Source organism: Syngnathus leptorhynchus, chromosome 4 (genome assembly GCF_054491065.1).
Source record: "Syngnathus leptorhynchus isolate UIUO chromosome 4, UIUO_Slep, whole genome shotgun sequence".
Lineage (NCBI taxonomy): Eukaryota > Metazoa > Chordata > Actinopteri > Syngnathiformes > Syngnathidae > Syngnathus > Syngnathus leptorhynchus.
This window is the reverse complement of record NC_141198.1, coordinates 18316420-18335147: the sequence shown is the minus strand read 5'-3', so window position 1 is coordinate 18335147 and position 18728 is coordinate 18316420. Positions and strand designations below refer to the sequence as shown.

At 41.8% G+C, this 18728-nt stretch overlaps 2 protein-coding genes across 5 annotated transcripts; one reads left to right on the top strand and one right to left on the bottom strand.

Annotated features, from left to right (window-relative positions):
- Nucleotides 1-2803: 2803 nt before the first annotated feature.
- On the bottom strand, nucleotides 2804-4838 carry tmem167a (transmembrane protein 167A). The gene is made up of 4 exons (XM_085910713.1): nucleotides 4748-4838; nucleotides 3953-4062; nucleotides 3639-3673; nucleotides 2804-3550 (listed from the first exon to the last, which is right to left on the bottom strand). Exons 1-4 carry the CDS (start codon nucleotides 4748-4750, stop codon nucleotides 3480-3482), a joined length of 219 nt encoding a protein of 72 aa, XP_085766839.1. The 5' UTR covers nucleotides 4751-4838; the 3' UTR covers nucleotides 2804-3479.
- On the top strand, nucleotides 3975-17243 carry LOC147058610 (DNA repair protein XRCC4-like). Of its 4 annotated transcripts, none has more exons than XM_085910710.1 (8): nucleotides 3975-4116; nucleotides 6460-6606; nucleotides 7767-7957; nucleotides 12629-12795; nucleotides 13202-13354; nucleotides 13976-14067; nucleotides 15610-15702; nucleotides 16327-17243. In XM_085910710.1, the coding sequence occupies exons 2-7, from the start codon at nucleotides 6468-6470 to the stop codon at nucleotides 15693-15695; spliced, it is 828 nt and encodes a 275-aa protein (XP_085766836.1). In that variant the 5' UTR covers nucleotides 3975-4116; nucleotides 6460-6467; the 3' UTR covers nucleotides 15696-15702; nucleotides 16327-17243. The 4 variants fall into 4 exon arrangements, with proteins under 4 accessions (XP_085766836.1, XP_085766838.1, XP_085766835.1 ...); XM_085910712.1 differs by lacking the exon at nucleotides 3975-4116 and adding an exon at nucleotides 4850-4967 and having other exon boundaries at nucleotides 16956-17243; XM_085910709.1 differs by lacking the exon at nucleotides 3975-4116 and adding an exon at nucleotides 4850-4967.
- The last annotated feature ends 1485 nt before the right edge of the window (nucleotides 17244-18728 follow it).

The window sequence follows — 18728 nt, the reverse complement described above, 5'->3', positions numbered from 1 at the left end:
TATATATATATATATATATATATATATATATATAAAAACGGGCATTTTTGTCCCACCCCTGATTTGAACGTAACCGCTTCGTCGTCAATCTCAAATCCGTCTTTCTCTACTAATCCGTTCCATCACTGTGAAAGTCTTCGAGGTAGCAAGGTAGCACTTGAATGTGTTTGCGGTGACTTACTTGTGCATGCCTTGTGCGTGTGTGTGTGTGAGAAAAGAGCTGGTGATATATTGTTGACAAAGTCTTGTGTGTGCGTGTGTTCCACATTTTTATTTGTAATTCTGCCTTCCTCTTCTTACAGTAAAATAAAGAAAGGAATTCTCGGCCCGTGTCTAAACGTTTCATGTTTTTAATTAAACATTCAATTAAATTGGAAAATAAAACTCATGAGTTGAACAAGTGCGATATCCACAGGTGTTGCCTGTTTCCTATGTGTTTTTGTATGTATTGGTTCGGAACACTGACACGCTTGTGGAAGTCTTTGGTTAAGGTCAACAACTGCTCCAACGCATCCCGCTCGCCCCTCATGATGACCGAGCTGTTGCAAGCCTTCTCCGGGCTGTCATCGTCATCATCATAGTCGATCCAGGTGTAGCGGCCGAAGCTACTCGGGGTGAGATTCCAGCCCACCTTGAAGGTGGCCACCTTGAGGCAAAACCTTTGATGTTGTCCCCTCAAGCTCATCCTCAAAATGACAGAATAGCAATAATTATGAAATCATAACATAGTAAATTCACTGTGTTGAAAATTGCATTAGTCTATATTTTTATGTCAACAACTTTACAGATTTACACAAACAATAGTATTTATTTACCAAAGGCGGCGAAGGTACGTACTCCACGGTGTTACGTCTAGTCGTCAGATTTTTTTTTTTTGCCCCGATCTACGTACGTAAAACATAATGTCCTCTGATTGGTTCATCGGGTCTTCATATTACACCTTTACATTACGGAAGCCACACAAAACAACTTTACCGAATTTTAAATTTGGTCCACACTAAAGGCGCACCATACTAAAAGGCGCACCTTCGTTTTTTGAGAGGATTAAAGGCTTTTAAGTGCGCTTTATGGTGCGGAAAATATGGTATTTTATATTTTCACAATTTATTAAAAATATTTTGAAGACAATTTTTTAAAATATTAAATTATGACATGTATTGATTAATTTTCTAATACTAAGTTAAAAATGAATGGGCAAAAAAACATATTTATGTGCAAATTTTAATTAATAACCGATAAATGACCCCTTTATTTTAACATCTAATAAGTAGTTCGGGTGCATCGTAGAACGGATCATCGCCGCCCCCTTGTGATTAATTGAAGCATCAGCAACAACGGTAAAAGGCTCATCGGCTGGACAGTTAGTTATTTGTTCTAACATAACATGTTGGCAGGAAATTATAACCAGAACGTCATCATTAAATCATCATTTGATTACTTGTGAAGTAAGTGCTGGAAATCCCCACTTATTGTCTCTGCTGCATATTAATGATGCTGTTGTTGACGTCATGTGACTTCTCAAGGAAAAGCCGCACAATTACGCATCAAAGGGGCACAAATTGCTCAACTGAACTGAGTATTGTGCAAAATAGGTTTTCTCTTGATGAGTGACTCGTTATGTTATGCGGTGTGGTTAGACCCACATGGAATTCTCTGTTTTATTTAACAATAAACCCCAACAGGGAGTGGCAAAAAAACTAACGAAACAAAAATCTCTTTGAGGCAAGCACACTTGGTTCTTTTTGGAAGAAATGTTCACTTAAAATACAGAGTCCTAATCCAGGTTTGCCGTCTTAGGTTTTGTGGTCAGTCAGGGTGTCTCCTTTGACCGGAGCATCACCCAAAACTTTCATGTGGGAGGAATTAGAAGTGCCTAGAGACCTCTAGATGTTGGAAACCAAATGGGATCCACCATATGTGGTTTAGGTAGCTTTTTGAGGTGGTCTCGCTAGTGTCACCGGCATTGGCCGATTCTATCCAACGCACAAGGCTGATGAAAACCTTCCTTATCTTTCCCCTTTCATCAACAGACATTAAGGTGCTGCTTCCTTGACACGAGTATCTCCGCTGACCCAAGATAGAAACAGACGTCTGAGAGCTCCCCGCTTCTCTGCTTCTCCTGCGCCCGTGTGGGGGCCTGATAAATCGAGACTTTGCCGGCAGGCATCACTTGAACTCGACCCGGCAGGGCCTGAAATGAACGCGGGCCAACACGGCTCCCTAACAAGGCACGGAACGCGGAAGGGGGTGACGGGATACGGACACTCAGCAGGTAGCAGACTACGGAAGGTGAATGAGTCAACGAGTCGTCCTCTTTATTTAGACCTCGGCGTGACGCGGGCAAGCGGAAACGATTTATCTTCGCTTATCTGTTTAAAGTTCACTTGCAGTTGACTGAAGCAAGAATGCTGCAATTTTAAGACCGAATAAGGAATTGAAGGCAATACTCGATAGATTAGGACATTTCTACACTTTGTGTACTTTTATTTGCCTATATTTAAAACTCATTCACTGGCATTAGCGGCTATAGTCGTCAACAATGCATTTTTTTCCTGGTCTGGCAGTGAAAGAGTTTAGTGCACTGTACATTGACATCTATACGGCATATATATAAATTGACAATCGCCTCAACATCCGATGCAGTTGCATAGTTTCCTGCGATCCAAAACAAGAGTACATTACTTTTCTTGACAATGAAGGTGCATTGCTGGTTCATATGGTCATTTGCTTGCCCAAAAATAAATATATAATGTGCTTGCTGCTCTGGACGCTTAAAAAAAAAAAAAAGAGCAGGTACAATTAATGTGTGGCCCCGATTTTATTCTGTCGGCTTAAGTACATTGCCATTGGAAAACAGACAAACAAACAGCAACTTTCCATGGAATTACCATTTCATGATGACGCTGTTCTCCTGCTTCTCTTGTGTTGGATCTCATTTGTTTGTAGAGTGTGAGCAAAGGATGTGGTCGCTATCCACTAACAATCTGAGACACGTTTGAGTGTGGACAGGAAACTCACATGAGAGGTTATCACAAAGCCCCTCTTCACTGCAACAAGCAAGAGAGATTTACACTTTCATCATTCTCCATAGTCCACTTGAGTCTCCTGTGGATTAGATAGGGTGATTTCTTCAATCATCAACGGGTAGGGCGGGGTGATGTTAAGCAAAGACACGCCTTCGAGCCCAACCCGTCGAATAAGGCTGCCGGGCAATAATGAGGAAAAGCCAATCCCTACTTTTTTTGGCAACAGTTTGAGACAGACATTGATTTACAAACATGGATTTCCAACCGGACGGTGTCCCACCCACAAGAACGGAACAGGACCAGAGCTGCATGTCCGCACGTACTCTGGTTCATGGCTGCAAAGAGCCAGGGCAGTTTCCAACAGCTACTGGAGTTCTTGCCGCGCTTCCACAATCGCTGTCATTGTCCACAATGTTCTTGTTATTGCCATTTCCTTCGTCCGATTTCGGATGCCTACTGTAGGAAGAGTATACTAAATGCCATGATGAGACAGCAGCAGGCTACCCAAGGACTCTTCCGTTCACCTGAAGCACAGGAATAATATGAAGATCACTCCACCGTCGTAAATTCAATTTGAAATCTGACGTCAAGTCAATACAAAAATGTTCTCACCTATTCTCGCGCATTTCCAGAAGATCCCCAGAAGCCTGAAAGATAAAGTCACATTTTCACTGTGCAACCAGTACAAAGAGTCCTTGAGATAGAATGCATGCGGGAGAAAATCGGAATTTAATAGTGCAAAGAAAGATAAACTATGAGTGGGATGACATATGAAATATTTGTCTTACAACAAATGGTTTCCAGAAAGTCCAGTGAACACAAAGATAAAGTCGCCAAACTTGGAGGCTGACTCATGCACCGCTACTGGACGTAAACATCAAGCTGTAGTCTACAGATTGTTAAAGCTGCAAATGAAGTACACATACCCGGTCTTATTCTTGTCCAGCAGGCTGGGAGCCAGCGCTCTGACGTAGGCACACGTACAGATCAGGAGAAGAATCACCGTGAGCAGTGACTGGAAGTTGAAAATGGCTGACTGCAAAATGTAGAAATGTAAACATCATTCGCTTCAGTTCCAAAGGCCATAAAGGTGAGCTGCAACAACACAAGACTTATTTTCCAATGCATTCAATTTCCATCTATAAGGAGTGGGTGAGAAATTGGAACTTGACCAGATACTTGCACATCAATCGTTCCTTGAAAACCAGAAACATTACTGTACTAAAAGTGTCAGGTTAAAGTTATGTTATTTTAGGAACTTGTTTTGGGGTCAGCACATGCAATTGACCATTTGGTTTCTTAAAATGAGGCACTATGGTGCAAGTGATGTGATGGACAGCGTCCTCAATGGGACCATTGCATCGACGTGGCACAGGACACATGCAACCCAGACGAGAAAAAGCAACTATATGTATATATATATAATCCACAAGAATAAGTGACGACGAGTTACAAGGTGGCGATTGTCGATGGATCGATCACGATTAAAACAGAAGTGCAAATTGACCATTTACTTTTAGTTACTGGCTAACCATTTAGCATCATAGCTACGTTAGCCAGCTGCTTCAGTTCAAATCCGTCCATTTACACATATAAGGCCTTATTTAGTGTCTTAATAGGATTAAATCAAGGACTTGGTTCCGGCTGGACGCTTTAAATAAAAAAAAAAAAAAAAAGTATCAATTCACGAATGTCTGCGTTCTGCACAAAAATATGCTTACCATTTTCACGGTACGTCAACGCCTCATATAACTTCCGGTCTTGAAGCGCTTGCAACAGTGACGTAATGACGCTATGCGTGCAAGATCCAGGTTGCTGATTGGCTGACAGCTTTACAAAAAAATGGTCGATAGATACAGCTTGAATGAACAGGAAAACAAGCGTGCAGTATATTTCATTTTCATAAAGCCTTCGATCCGACATTGTAGTGTGCTAATAACCGTAAGTATGTTTTTACGTCTAGCATAAAGCAAACATTGGCACATTATTGCATGATATTATGAAATCTCTGTGCAGCGACGCACTTCATTTGTAATCAAAATGTCATGTAGCGTACAGCCAAAGTACAACACAGGCGCATAATGCGACTTCTCTAGTGCTGCTAAATTGTTTGCAAAGTGGTTATGAGAACACGCAAAAAGTGCTTGAGGTGTGCAGGAGAGGAGGGAAGAGAACTTCCCTGCACACCTCAAGCGCATTTTGGTTCTTGGGTGTTCTGCTGAGGTGCAGTGGGGAGTCTTGGGGACACTTTCAAAACATCACTGGACACATTTGAACCGCAAAATAAAATTTAAAAGGCTAATCCGAAGTGAACTGACAACAGAAAAAAATTGTCGAAAATAAGTCAGTGGATGGGGAATATCTTGCTTCTCCGAATCTGTCATGATCAATGATCGCAATCCCTTTTTTGCTTTCCACTTATGGAACCTAGCATTGTGTTTTGCTCCGATTATAATATTGATAGGACAACTAATCAACAAAAGACAACAGCGGCAGGAGGAAAGGGTCAAAGGCCATGAGCCCAAACTGTAGTGGAGCTAATGATCATTTGAACATTCCAGCGATTCTGTGTGAACGTGTGCCGCCAATGCAGCATGTGAAGAAGCACGTTCAGGATCCTCTGAGGGTTTTTGTGCAATTTGTGTTTCTGAGTGTTTTTGTGCATTTTGCGATTTCTAACAAAGAGCTCTTTTTTTTTTTTTTTAATATATAATTGGAATGTCCTTCTGTCATTACCACAACCTCATCATCCCAGCACACCAGATGTTACAGTAACTAATGACTAGCTGGGCTCCGTTTATGAGGTTAAAGTTGAACCCTTCATCTCCATCATCTCCTTCGGTCCCCTCCTCTTGCCACACCTCTTCTCGAAGCACAAAGGGTTAACTTTAATCTGCCGCGTTAAGATTTTGGCGTACGGCGCAGTCTGCTCGGCAGCTTATACAGTAAGAAAAAAAAAATGAAGACAACTGTCATGTGGCATGTTATTGCAAGGTGTCTTAAAGGACTCAAGAGACAACTAGCAACTAGCCTAACTGCCAATTAAGGCGCTCTTTCTTTCCTTCAGTTCCAATTTCTTAGCCTTGTATTTAAGCAAAGAGGATGTTGAATTTACTCCCACTGGAACCGCTAATCGCCTATTCTAGCCTGGACATCCGCAATCAAGTAAAAGTTTTCAAAATATTTCACAGGAAATCAAAGACGTTGCCAATAAACTAAAAGGACAGTTAAAGCTGATTTTGTGTGTCAGATTATTTTGATGTTTTTGTATTTTCTTTCTTTTTTTTTAGAATACAATATTCCAAACTTTCAACTGCCTGAAAGATGGCAAAGTGAGGCAATTTGGGGTAGCCAAAATATCAGACTGAAATGGGGCTGCTACTGGGCACATGAATTGTAATCCCAAAAGTCTTGTGTGTTGACTTGTTTTCAGGTTGCAGCATGAGCGGTACAGTCAGACAGATCACCTTGGCCACAGACCCAGGGATCCCTTATTTCCTGCGAGTTGACTTTGCCGGCAACCTTGGTGCTGGCTTCACGCTCGCTCTCTCCGATCTTGTCTCTGCGTGGAACGGAGAAGGTAAAGGGACACTCACAATTGCAAGTTTCAACTCACGTGTACTGATTTTGCACACAAGCTAAAAAATATCCAAAGTCTTGCATTTAGTCTCACCAATTGCTAATTATTAATAAATTAATACAACAGGCATATTGGACAAAAAATGCATCTCTGTCTAATAAAATAGATTTTATGTCTACCAGTGGCCCACTGTGAAATATGCTAGGCCAAATAATTGACTTGATGATATTTTCTGCCGCTTGTTTTCCACATTCCCATGTCATGAATGTACATCAGCATTTTCTGAAGAATATTTGAGGTTTGTATTTTTGCTCATTTTTGCTGCGATATCCATATTTACCATAAGGAATCAAATCTTAGCTCCGTCCTTGCGCGTGTCTAACAAATGATAATGCCAATAATGGTGGAAATCTTAAAACTGTGATACATACTATATGCCTTATATGTGCAAATTTTAAATGGGACATTTCTGAGGGTGGTCGGAAAGTCCAGTCTATAACGGTTAAAAGCTACAGGGGTCCTGGGACCCCGTTCTGAGGAGTACTTGTTTACTCCATCACCTGTTCTATCAGTCGACAGACTGGCCCAACTGTTCACCTGCACCTGGCAAAGGCCTGCCCAATAATATTGTGACACAAGTGAATCTGCTTTGCCATCCTCCCTTCACGTTTGTGCTGCAGCTTACAGGTGTATGAAGTCGATGAAACCCAACAAGGCCCGTCTTTGTGCGTGCATGCCGCTCTTGAGGCTGCAATGTACAGAAATGTACTTTCTGTGGAAGGACACCTGGAAACACAAGTGCTCCTTGCTTTTCCATTACTGTCCATCGGCAGGGCTGACTGACATGTTGGGCTGCGGCGGTGGCGGCGGCATGTGCCGCGCCGACCCCTCGCTCACCGTGCGTCTGCGTTTGATGTGTTAATTGGGACCCTCGGCGGTCGTATGTGCAGCTGTGCAACAGCTGATGACGTTCCCCTGGGCTTCCCCGCACACTTCTTTAAAACCTCTTTTGCGTACATTCGTGCCTTACGACGTAATTGGTATTTACAGTTTGGCTCTGCCGTCTACTATTATCCTTTTTACTCCCTGTCCATTTTCTCTCTTGGATGATCTTGCAAAAAAAACAAAAAAAAAACAAACCGAAAATTCTTTCTGTCAAGTTTCAGAAGATGAGGTTAGGGAGGAGGCCAGCCACATGGACGTCCCGATGGAGAGATACGTCGATGATCTTCATCAAGCAGTGATGGGCGGCGGAGACGGGAGGAAAGCCGATGACGTAGACGTCTATTCTTTCCAGCTCACTCCGGATCGCCGTCAACTCTCTTATCACAAAATGTGTGGCGGTGTCCCGGTAAGCCAACATTTTGAATCTACGCAATATTAAATCATTACCCCAAAAAAAAAAAAAAATACTGCCCGACATGGCAGCGTAAATTTGCTAATAATTTAACCTGCAGATTTTGAAAGGTATGCACCTCAATAATATTGTCAGGTCGCAATTGTAAATAAGAACTCGTTCTTAATTGTTTGCCTGGGTAAATAAAGGTTAAAAGTATATCTTAAAAAGTTGCTTTTTGTACAAAAAGAGTTTTTGCACACTTACAGAATTTAAATGACTCATTCCTGGTATCAAATTTTATGATGGAGTACACCTGTCTTTTGACATGATCTGTGAATCGCAGTTGTTCTGCTACAAATGATCTAACGTGCATCACACTTCATTTAAAAGATGGCGGACCCCCCCCAAAAAAACAAAGCCTATGTTTAGAAAGAGCTCATTGATGGCTCATTACTTTGCTCTTAAATTCCTTAACATCCTGTGCCCACCCCCACCTCAAACCAGCATTGTTCCCCAGGGAGAAATGCATAGCTCCTAACAGAAAGGAAGTCTTTTTATAAGGGGGGGGGGGGGTTAAGAAGATAAGGTTTATAGTCTCAATTATTGCAGAAATAGACAAGCCCCTTTCCCTCCAGGTGGTGGCACATGATAGAAATCATTCCAGGAGGTTGTGCTCCAATTGGCACACCCGCCATGGAAATGCTTGGGCCCCAAAGGCTTGACTGATTCAACTCTTGCTTAAATAGCAGTTTCCAAAGCTGTCCTTCACTTAAACGTACACGAGCGTCAGCGGCAGCAAACGAGAGTCCTTCTTCCATTCTTCATGGACACGAGCGGGCTGTACTTTCAGTGTTGGGCGGGCGGGCGGGCGCTCTTGCCTCCAGGGTGCGAGTCTTAAGATGTCTGTCTCGGCAGAGGCGACCAGAAGGCCAAAGCTCAAGAACACTGTAAAAGACCATAAAAGCCTGATTTATGGACAGGACGTCCTAATCTACTTCTATTACACACAAGTTGATGAAAGTGTGCTTCTTTCTTTGTGAGTGTGTCCGTGAAAGGTTTCTCCGGGGAACATTGGTGCTGATGGAGTTTTTATATACATATATTATTGTGCAGTGCCGTATAAATAAATGAGAGTTGAGCTTTAAGTAACTTATGACATGGCATTCAATTTATCAGAAAGACAATTAAAAAGGATCAAATCAAATGAGCTGGATTTTTTAAAATGTTTCTTGATACATGGGCGTGCAATGTGTGTGGCACCCTTGACACTTTTGTTTAACACCTGCTTCTTTTTTTTTTTTTTTGCTCTCTTTCACTACCTTTTCCCAACATGTGAGAGGTTAAAAAGTGCAATGTGTTTTCCCAGCCAGATAATTTGAGGGTACAGGCATAGTCAAATATTTGACGGGTTTCCTTTAGGAATGGGGAAAAAAGGTGGGTTGGGACAAAAACAGGTGTTGAACTTGAACTCACATGAATATTTTATGAATATGAGCACAGAAGTGGTAATGATGAATGTAATTTAGGTTAACTGCTACTAAGCAGGTGTTTTTGGTTGCAGAGTCAGACACCATCTCCTCTACAGTACACATGTTTAAGTACAAATCTGTCACTGGAAGAAGAGTGAATAGGTCAACACAGACAATTCCGATTGTTTCCAGTTTCAAGTTCGCTTTGCACGCCACTTTGCTAGACTTCAGTCTTAAGTATTTTTATGTGACGTAGTTTGATCAAATCTTCTCATTTCTTACTTAAGTAACGCTCATGCTTTCCTTGAAGTGAAAAATGTCTTTGGGCCATTACTTTCCACGCTACGACAAGAGACGCTAGCCGTGAGCTAGCTCTAGCTCACAAGCTAACAGGGGTTCGTTTCAGTGAATACAAAAACCGAATAAAAAGTTCCTATATGTTTTTTCCGTGTTTTATTAGACACTCTCAATGACTGTGGGAACATCGTTGTTATCAGGCCCCGACCTAGCGACTCCCGCCCCTGCTTCCTGCTACTTTATCTTGATCCACGCCTCCTGACGGCTCTAATGTCCTCTCCGTGCCCACACTTCCTGTCTTGAGCACACTTGCTCACTTTCTACGACTTCATTCTGTCATCATGCCACTCGGTGTTATCACTCTCCATTCCTTGCTTACTTGGAGATGCTTAACCCTTGGATACCGACCGGTTGGGTCAAATTTGACCTGTTTTGACCAAAATATACCAAACTGAAAAGAACTATCCCACGCATCATACCGAACAGCGTTTCTCATTTTTGCCTCCCTCGAATGACATGCAGTTGCAATTCCCATATACGTATTTGTATTACCTCCATGTCACTACTTTGACCCCTGTGGTATGCGGTGTTAAGTCCGAGTATTGGCTGTTATGACAGGCCAAGTATCTTTTACACCTATGTCCCCCCATTCTGCTCTTGTTTGACCTCGTGCTCTGCTTTAGCTGTGTGAAGACACACAAAAACAAACATCAGACCACACATTTGACCACTTTGCGTCATAAACCCAGACTTACTTTCAAAAATCCTACTCAATATAACATTTAGCGCTGGCCATAACATTTAGGCACTGAGAACACAATGTAGCCAATGATTTTTGCAATCTTTGATGACATCAAAAAGTGTCAGAAGGCCATGGATCTTTAAACCTCCCACACCTTCGGTTGACCTTAAACGTTATCTCTTTGTCTCAGGGGAGAAGCGGATGCCCAAGAAAATAAATTGAGCTTTCTAGGATCTCTTTCTTCTTCCCACAAAGACCAACAATCAATAACAAACAAATTCCATCACCCTCAAGCACCGGGCTTGCTTTTACTTTGATGAGATATTGGCTTGTCAGTAGAATTCCTTAAGAGTTAACTTCATAGAAAGGCCTCTTATGGACACATTAAAATGTCCAAATTCATGTACTGGTCTTCGAGTCTGAACAGAAACTCGCATTGTAGTCACGCTTACATTTTATTTTTTTTGTCAACGCTTAAAGATGACAGCCAAAGTGTACTTTACATGATCTCCATTCACATACTGTCGCTGATTTATTTCCAAATGATTTATGACAGACAGCAGCAGGTTCAGGAGCAGATTGATGGAAGATTATAGCGGAGATGAAAGCTTCTTGTAAATTATAGATGCAATTATTTTAGATACATAGTTGGCTTGGACTAGTGTAAAGCATTCAGTGTATGCAAACTGAGACATGAATATAAGCCTCGGTGTCTTAAATCAACCATTTCTCTTATTGGGCTTCTACCAAGCAAAGACTCATCGTTTGGTAGTGGAACATCTTGCACAAAGTCTTAGTCACAAGTCAGTGTGACACGTTTGGATTTCCCTCTGCACTGGATCAATGTGACATTCTTATGAGTCTCTCTGAGCGTCCTTCTTAGATCTGGGGTGGTCTTCCACTTTTGAATTCAATGACTTAGTTAGTTCATTTATAAAATTGCTCTTGTTGCATTCAATAGATTCCACTTTGTTCAATGCGGTCAATCGTTTTATCGTGCTCAATTTAGTTTTTGTGTTTTTTATTGATCACAGTGTACAAGTGTAGTATTAAGTTCCCGCTAAGAACAATGACTTTTTTTTTTTTTTTTTGTCCCATACAGCAGAGAAAGGTAGACCACACACATACAGGCATGCAGGGAGAAATGTCAGCGGGAGGGGGCGAGCAAGTGGAGAGCTGAGTGTCGGAGCTTTCAGTGCCTTGACTGAAGAGCACCGCCGTAAAATTGTTGAGAAGTTGAAGGTCATTTAATATGATTAAAATTAGGGATGGGCGATAACCGATCATTTTAAAATCCGGAGCAGAAATTAGAACGACAGAAAAGTTCCATTAACTTTGGAGATGATGAAAATGCTCCATTGGGCTTTGTCGGTCTTTCTTTAAAATGATCTGTCATTGTTCTTTGTTGTTTTTTTTTATGCATCAAATACATCATTGTATCGATGCTTGGTATCGGTGACTACTCGAGAATTGAGTATCGTACTGGCATTGGCCTGAAAAAATATGCGACCAATCATCCTTTAATTAAAAATGACAGTTATGAAGTGACAGTTTACTCACAGCATGAAGTCTGTTTACGTCTTTGGTGAAATTTTGAACTAAAACCCAATGGGGCGGAAACTGTGTGTTGACTCCTAGTTGAGCTGCTTGGCTATGAATCCCCCCCCTGTATTTGTCCCAGACGGACGAAAACACCTCATCATCACATGAAGTCTAGCACCTCAGAGAAAACCTGATGTCATGCTTCGTTGCACCTTTGCACTGCAGATCAAGTTGGGATGGCACACCATTGCAAATGTTTGCTAAAACTCAAATACAAATTTTGGAAGGCGGTGGCAATGCGAGTTATCGTTTATGTTTTTACCATGACGGTTATGCTCTGTTTTGATCATTTCCTCTATTTTTGCAACAGTCTGTTTGCATTTGGTAACAGAGACTGAAATGTTATTGTACAGTTTGATACAACCCAGCTTGATCTCGCTCGATATTGCCACTCCAATTCCGGTTGGCCGTTCCATCTCCGACAATGGAAGTCAAATATCAAATTGCATTCATAAAACCAAGTTGGAATTCGTAACGGTGCGTCTATGACTTGCCAATTTCCTGTGTTAGCATTTCCCGCCGTGATATACTTTGTTTCAAGACTTTTTTTTTTTGTCTCTCTCCCAATTTTAGGTGCGTTTGGGCTCTTTAAGGCTTCAGCCCGCTCCAGATCCGTTTGCGCTGATCCGGGAGTTGATTCGACAGTCGCTCAAACGCAACACTAACCTGGTGAAGGAAAACTTGCAACTATTAGAGGAGGACCATCAATTGAAAGAAGATCATGCACAAATCCTTCAAGAGTAAGTTTGAGAATGTTTTTTTTTTCATCTTAAAACGTGAAAAAAATGACGGCCAAAAAATGTCAACACTGCCAGAAGAGTAAAACTGTAATATTTGTTAACCGTCACAACTCTTGTTGGTTTTTGGTCCTCACTGCCAGATGTTTTTATACACAAGCAAGCAGTCAACCGTTATGACATCATCACCGGTCGCCCCTCTGAGTAGTGGAGGTTACACCCAGGGCTCCAAACTATGCTTGAGATTTCTGAGAACTGCTGCATTGCTTTCAAGGTTTTTTGTCCCGTTGCTTTTCTCGCCTAGGTTTCATAATTCTTTTGAGCAAATGACTCCAAAACACTTGTCCAAATATATGATGTCCTGTATACGTTTGCGTAAACACTTATGCCTCGATCCGTTTGTCACTAGTCTCGAGCATCGTGTTCAGGATAAGGAAACCATGACAAGGGACCTGTACAGCCGTTTTGTTCTGGTGCTCAATGAGAAGAAGGCTAAGATCAGGAGCCTGCAGGATGAGATTAGTCAGCTCCGATCGACTGCCCCCATTCAAAGGAAGCAAAGGTCAGCTGCAAATCATTTGACTTCAACTGATTATTGACATACCTGATGTGTCAGAAAAGTACCAGAACTGTTATGACACATCATTTATTGAACAGAAAAGTACCAACACCTTTTTTTAAAAATTATTTTCTATTTTTTTTTTATTATTATTATTATTTATTTCTTTATTGTAATCACATGTGGAATCTGTTTCCAGTCTTAAAAAAACAACAACCTTACTTTACTTTGGTCGACATAATAACCAAGGCGTTGTAAATTGTATTCCTGTAAAGTAGATAAAATATTTTTTTTGTCAGTTGGAACTAAGTAGAGTACTTTCAAAAGATGTAACGGTGTCATAAATTCTCATATGTATAATTCTACATTCCACTTAAGAGGATGATTTATTCTTTTTGACCCTAATGTATGGAGACTATAATGGAAACCTCCGAGACAACGAGAAGCACTTGGATGGGTTATTATTCGACAAGCGCCAAAATGATGTCAAATCAGCACAAGCCACACCTCAATAGTTTTGTTCAGTCAACCAATTTTAAAGAGCAACGGAAGACTTGACTCTGCTTCCCCACCTTTTTTAATGCTTTGTAAAATGAAATAATGACGCGACTTTTATTTTCAAAGAAAAACTTCAAGTGAGGGCGACAGCCCAGACAGTCAAGAGGAGACCTTTCAGGACAGCCATCCATCGCTGGAACCAACCATCCTCATTGCAGGTTTGTGTTTGATCTGAAATGAATGGCTATGCAGTCCACCACGTGTTTGCAGGGGTGTCAAACACATTTTATGACTGTCAACGCCATGCATGATGTACAATATAGGCTACACAACAAATAAGTGCTCAAATATTTTCAAAAGATGCATGGTCATACAAATTGAGCAATACCTCTATTTTTTTTTAAAGTGAAGACAATTTGCTATTTTAGTATTGACACATGAAGTCGATGCATAATATGTCTTTGCGGGCCACATAAAATGATGCAGTGGGCCGTATCCGGCCCCCGGGCCTTGACTTTGACCCCTATGGCGTACAGTGTAGTCAATTTGATGAGCTTTATTCTGTCAGCCGCACTTTGACTTCCGATGAGGAGGGCCACACTCACTGATGCACTTTTGGGATGTTTATTGAACGAGACAAGCAGCCAAACAGACAAGTAGCTTGGCAAGCGTCCAAACGGAGCTGCAGTCAGAGCTGCTGACGTATTCCACACTTTGCTCAACTGCTGTGTCCTGTTGCGAGCCATAGTGACCGCCCCCCCCCCCCCCCGCTTTCCAGCATTTTACCAGCCAATAAAATTCCCCAGTTGAAAATAACTTACCTACATAAGCAAAAAAAAGATCAACTTCAAAGCACAAACAAGCAAAGGGTGTAAAACCCCCTGGTGGCTAAATCCTGGGGAGAACTACCAAGTCGACCGTGATTGCGTCCACGCAGGCAGCTTGTGCTTCCTGTGTCAACCAACCAACCAACCAACCAACCAACCAACCAACCAACCAACCAACCAACCAACCAACCAACCAACCAACCAACCAACCAACCAACCAACGGAGTCTGCGAGGTTGGAGTCGCTTACAAACTATCTCATGATGCAAGATAATACGCTTGCCTGCCACACCTCGAAGCTCCTGCCAATTGCAGACATGGAGTGTTCACTCAAAGCATGTCTTTGAAAATGACTCACCACTCGTGTATCAATAAACTTTTCCTACTATTTTGCGTCATTAGACAGATGTTTTCAAGATGCGCCGTATAATTTTTTTCTCTTTTTCTACTAATGATAGAGCCGAATTGGAAAAAAAAAGAATAAACACAGCCTCGGGGTTTATTCTTAAATCACTCGCGGGGAGGTGCCGCTAGATCATAGACGTCAAAGTCAAGGTCCGGGGGCCAGATACGGCCCGCCGCATCATTTTATGCAACCTGCAAAGACAAATTGTGCATAGACTTCATGTACCAATACTAAGATTACAAATTGTCTTTACTTTAAACAAATATTACTAGTCATTTTTATTACCATTCCATTTTTTTTCAATAATTTTACAAGTCTCTGATTTCCAAACTAGTTATTCGTCAGTTTGTTTTGTAGCCTATACTACAAGAAGTTGAGAGTCATAATGGCCCTCTGAAGGATCAACCCAGCCCAAATCACGGCTGTGCAATCTGTTGATCTAATCTGGATTTAAATTTGCAAACAGCAGCTAAACTTGTTTGCTTGAGATGAATGATGCTGAATCTAAGTATGTGTCTCTCTACGCAGGCCATAATCAGACCAGCCAGGGTTTCTCTCTGGACCACACCGTGTCTCTAGTTGACCAAAGGCCAGGAACTTCTAAAATGGAATGAATCACAGGTTTGTCAGACGTCCATGAAAAACGTGTCATTTTCAAGCTATTTCTGAAATGAATTTTTGCTCGGTTGCATGTTTCAAGTCATCAGCAATAGTGCGACGGCAAATGCATCAGTACTTGTTACGTCACATTCAATGTTTTGACTTTTTCCATTGTTGTTGAAAGATAACATTGTTCACTGGAAATCAGAAGGCGTTTGATAAGAATGACAACACAGATTCCGGGTAGAACTTTCAAAGCAGAGCAGCAATCAAATTTGAGGAAATATTCTTTTCTTGGATTTTGTCTTCAAAAGGTTGTGTTCAAAACGTAGCTTTCAGGAAAATACAAGTTGGATTTTCACATCTTCCATAGCCAAGACGTATGAAACACCCTGTACATGTTAAAAAAAAATGGAATTATGATTTCAAATGATTACATTTCTTCGAATTGTTGCTTCTTCCCCTGTGAGATGACGTCTGGGAATCCGCATGGACACCAACCAAGACAAACTGTTGCAATCTCCTTATGACTAGTCAACTCCCCCACTTTTAATCCTCAGGGGGGTTCTCCAATTTATAATCCAAGAATGAAAAAAAAAAAAAATCACATCTGGATTGTTTTAATTATGCTCATCCTACGTGTAGACATCAACGGTGCGTCACTGATCACGTGATCAAGAGGAAGTGAGCGTTCCCTCAAAGCGCTCCCGGGAACGGATGGCGTTGCCACTAATAACTTGGAGAACGCGTTTGAGATGACACCAGGAGCATGGAAGTCATTTTTCAACAATTGGACAATGCCTTGAACTCAGCAAGTCTTGGCTCCGGCCGGGTGAGACCGAGGAGAGCGCGACGTCTTGCGCTGGCTACACCCAGAAAACATCGTGTCATCTCCAGGCAACCACTCCTGCTTTGTTGAACCTTATTTGTCATTTCCAGCTGAGGTTTACCCCCATCGTTTATTGATAAATGCCCTATGCCTTAAACTAGAGGTGTCCAAACTGTGGCCCGGGGGCCTTTTCCGGCCCATTGTCCATTTTTTTTACCAGCCTGTGTCAAATACTTCTATACATTCACAATGAAATGTCATTTGCCTGCATTGATTCTCTGCGGAAAAAAAGGTTTGGACAGCCCCGCCCCTTAGCGTTGACCTGCTTATAATTGTCATTGTTATCCACTCGTCGACTGACCTCACGAAGCTGAGGTGTGTTGAGATGAGGTTAATGGGGTTATTCTCCTCCCCTCCTAACCCTCACCTCCACTACCAACTTCAGGTCCTGAGGTCACGGCTGCGACTTGTCCCGCTGACAGGAATGATTTGAAGAAGACTCGGGATTCTCGCATGTCTGGCCGTTCGTCACCGTCGGCCTTTAAAATTCTGGTATTGTGAAATACCGTACATGTCAGAATATATATACCGTAAATTTTGAACTATAAGCCGCTACTTTTTTCCCAAATTTTGAACCCCGAATTTTAGCTGGTGTGGTCCGAAAATTACGGTATATATTCACGTGATGTATTCATCAATCACTGGATTACTGTTACTGAATCAAATAAACAGATGAGGAAGCTTTGTGATGAACATGATTTCTGGAGAATCTTAAGGTTCGTCCAGTTTGCACAATGCTGTTCTATTCTAACGAAACAGCTCCGTGACGTGGACCTGGTCTGGTTCTCGTTACCGACCCATTTTCTTGCGTCCTTCTCACACGCGCGCACACACACACACACACACACACACACACACACACACACACACACACACACACACACACACACACACACACACACACACACATACACACACACTTCCTGTCTGTTTGTTCCTTTGCCATTCTTTCAGAAGTTTGCAAAATGGTGGTGGTCTCTCCAAAAGAACTCAAGATGAGGCCGATTGGTTTTGGTGAGTTGGCTGAGTCATCGTCGCTGGGACCACTCAGTGGGTGCAAGTACTTAATAAACTTTGGGTGTATACAGTACTCACTGTGCTGTCCTGGCATGTTATTCATTCCCAGTGCTGCGAGCTTCACTAAGATCCAAATCTTTATTGTCGAGTTCAGTTTAATTCGGAAAGGTACACATTTTTTTTTTATTTTTTTTTTTGCTCGCTTGTGCATGGCAGACTTAAACGGTACGGGATGTTCCGATCTCATCGCCTTTGAAATCTGTATTTTACTCTATTGCTTTTAACTACTCTAATTATCTGCATGGGAAAATCCGTTTTAGCTGCGTTGAAGTCGAGACGGAGTTGCGGTGCTACATATTCCGCTGCATACCGTTTATCTACTACACACCCGGTTGCGATTTATCAATTTTCTGGAAATTGTTTATGGAAAGGGCTTTTGGCAGCCATGACACATCACTTTTTGACATACGGGTTGTGTTACCGATGGCCACGCTTTTGTAAATGTCGGGATGGAAGACGGCATGAGAAGAAGACAAAATGAAAACAGCAAATTTGATGCCCCTTACCTCTCTTGGCCTCCAAATAAAGCTTGAGGGATCATCCTCAGTGGTCTGGGCCTCCATACTTGGCTCCATAGGATCAAGGTTCACATCTGTCCAGAGGCAACTTGATTTTCCCACACAATGGAAGCCTCACTCACTTACAATGTGCAACTTTATGAATATGAAATAAGAATCCTCAATTTTGAGAGACACTCTGAATTGAACAGTAGGTTTATTATTGTCCAACTAACCGTTAGGCACTGTGCTCAGAGTCCTTCAAAGTTGGCTGATTTAAGATTGTCTATATTTGGAATAAATTCCCCAGATAGCTTTTAATCCAAGCTTGATTCAATTTTGTCATTTGAATCTTTTTCTGTCTTTTGCTCTTTGAAGGAAGTTTTAATTTGATCTATGAAGGGAAAATCTGCTTCGGTTGAGTTATGTTTGAAACATTCATTTCTACATTTCTCCCACTCCAAAGTTTATTCTTACTCGGCAATGTCGTAGTCATATAGTTTATGGTACTGGAGGCTTTCCGGTCTCTCTTGGACGTTTTGAATTATTTCAGGAGTGAACTGCTAAACACGACGACCCCCCCC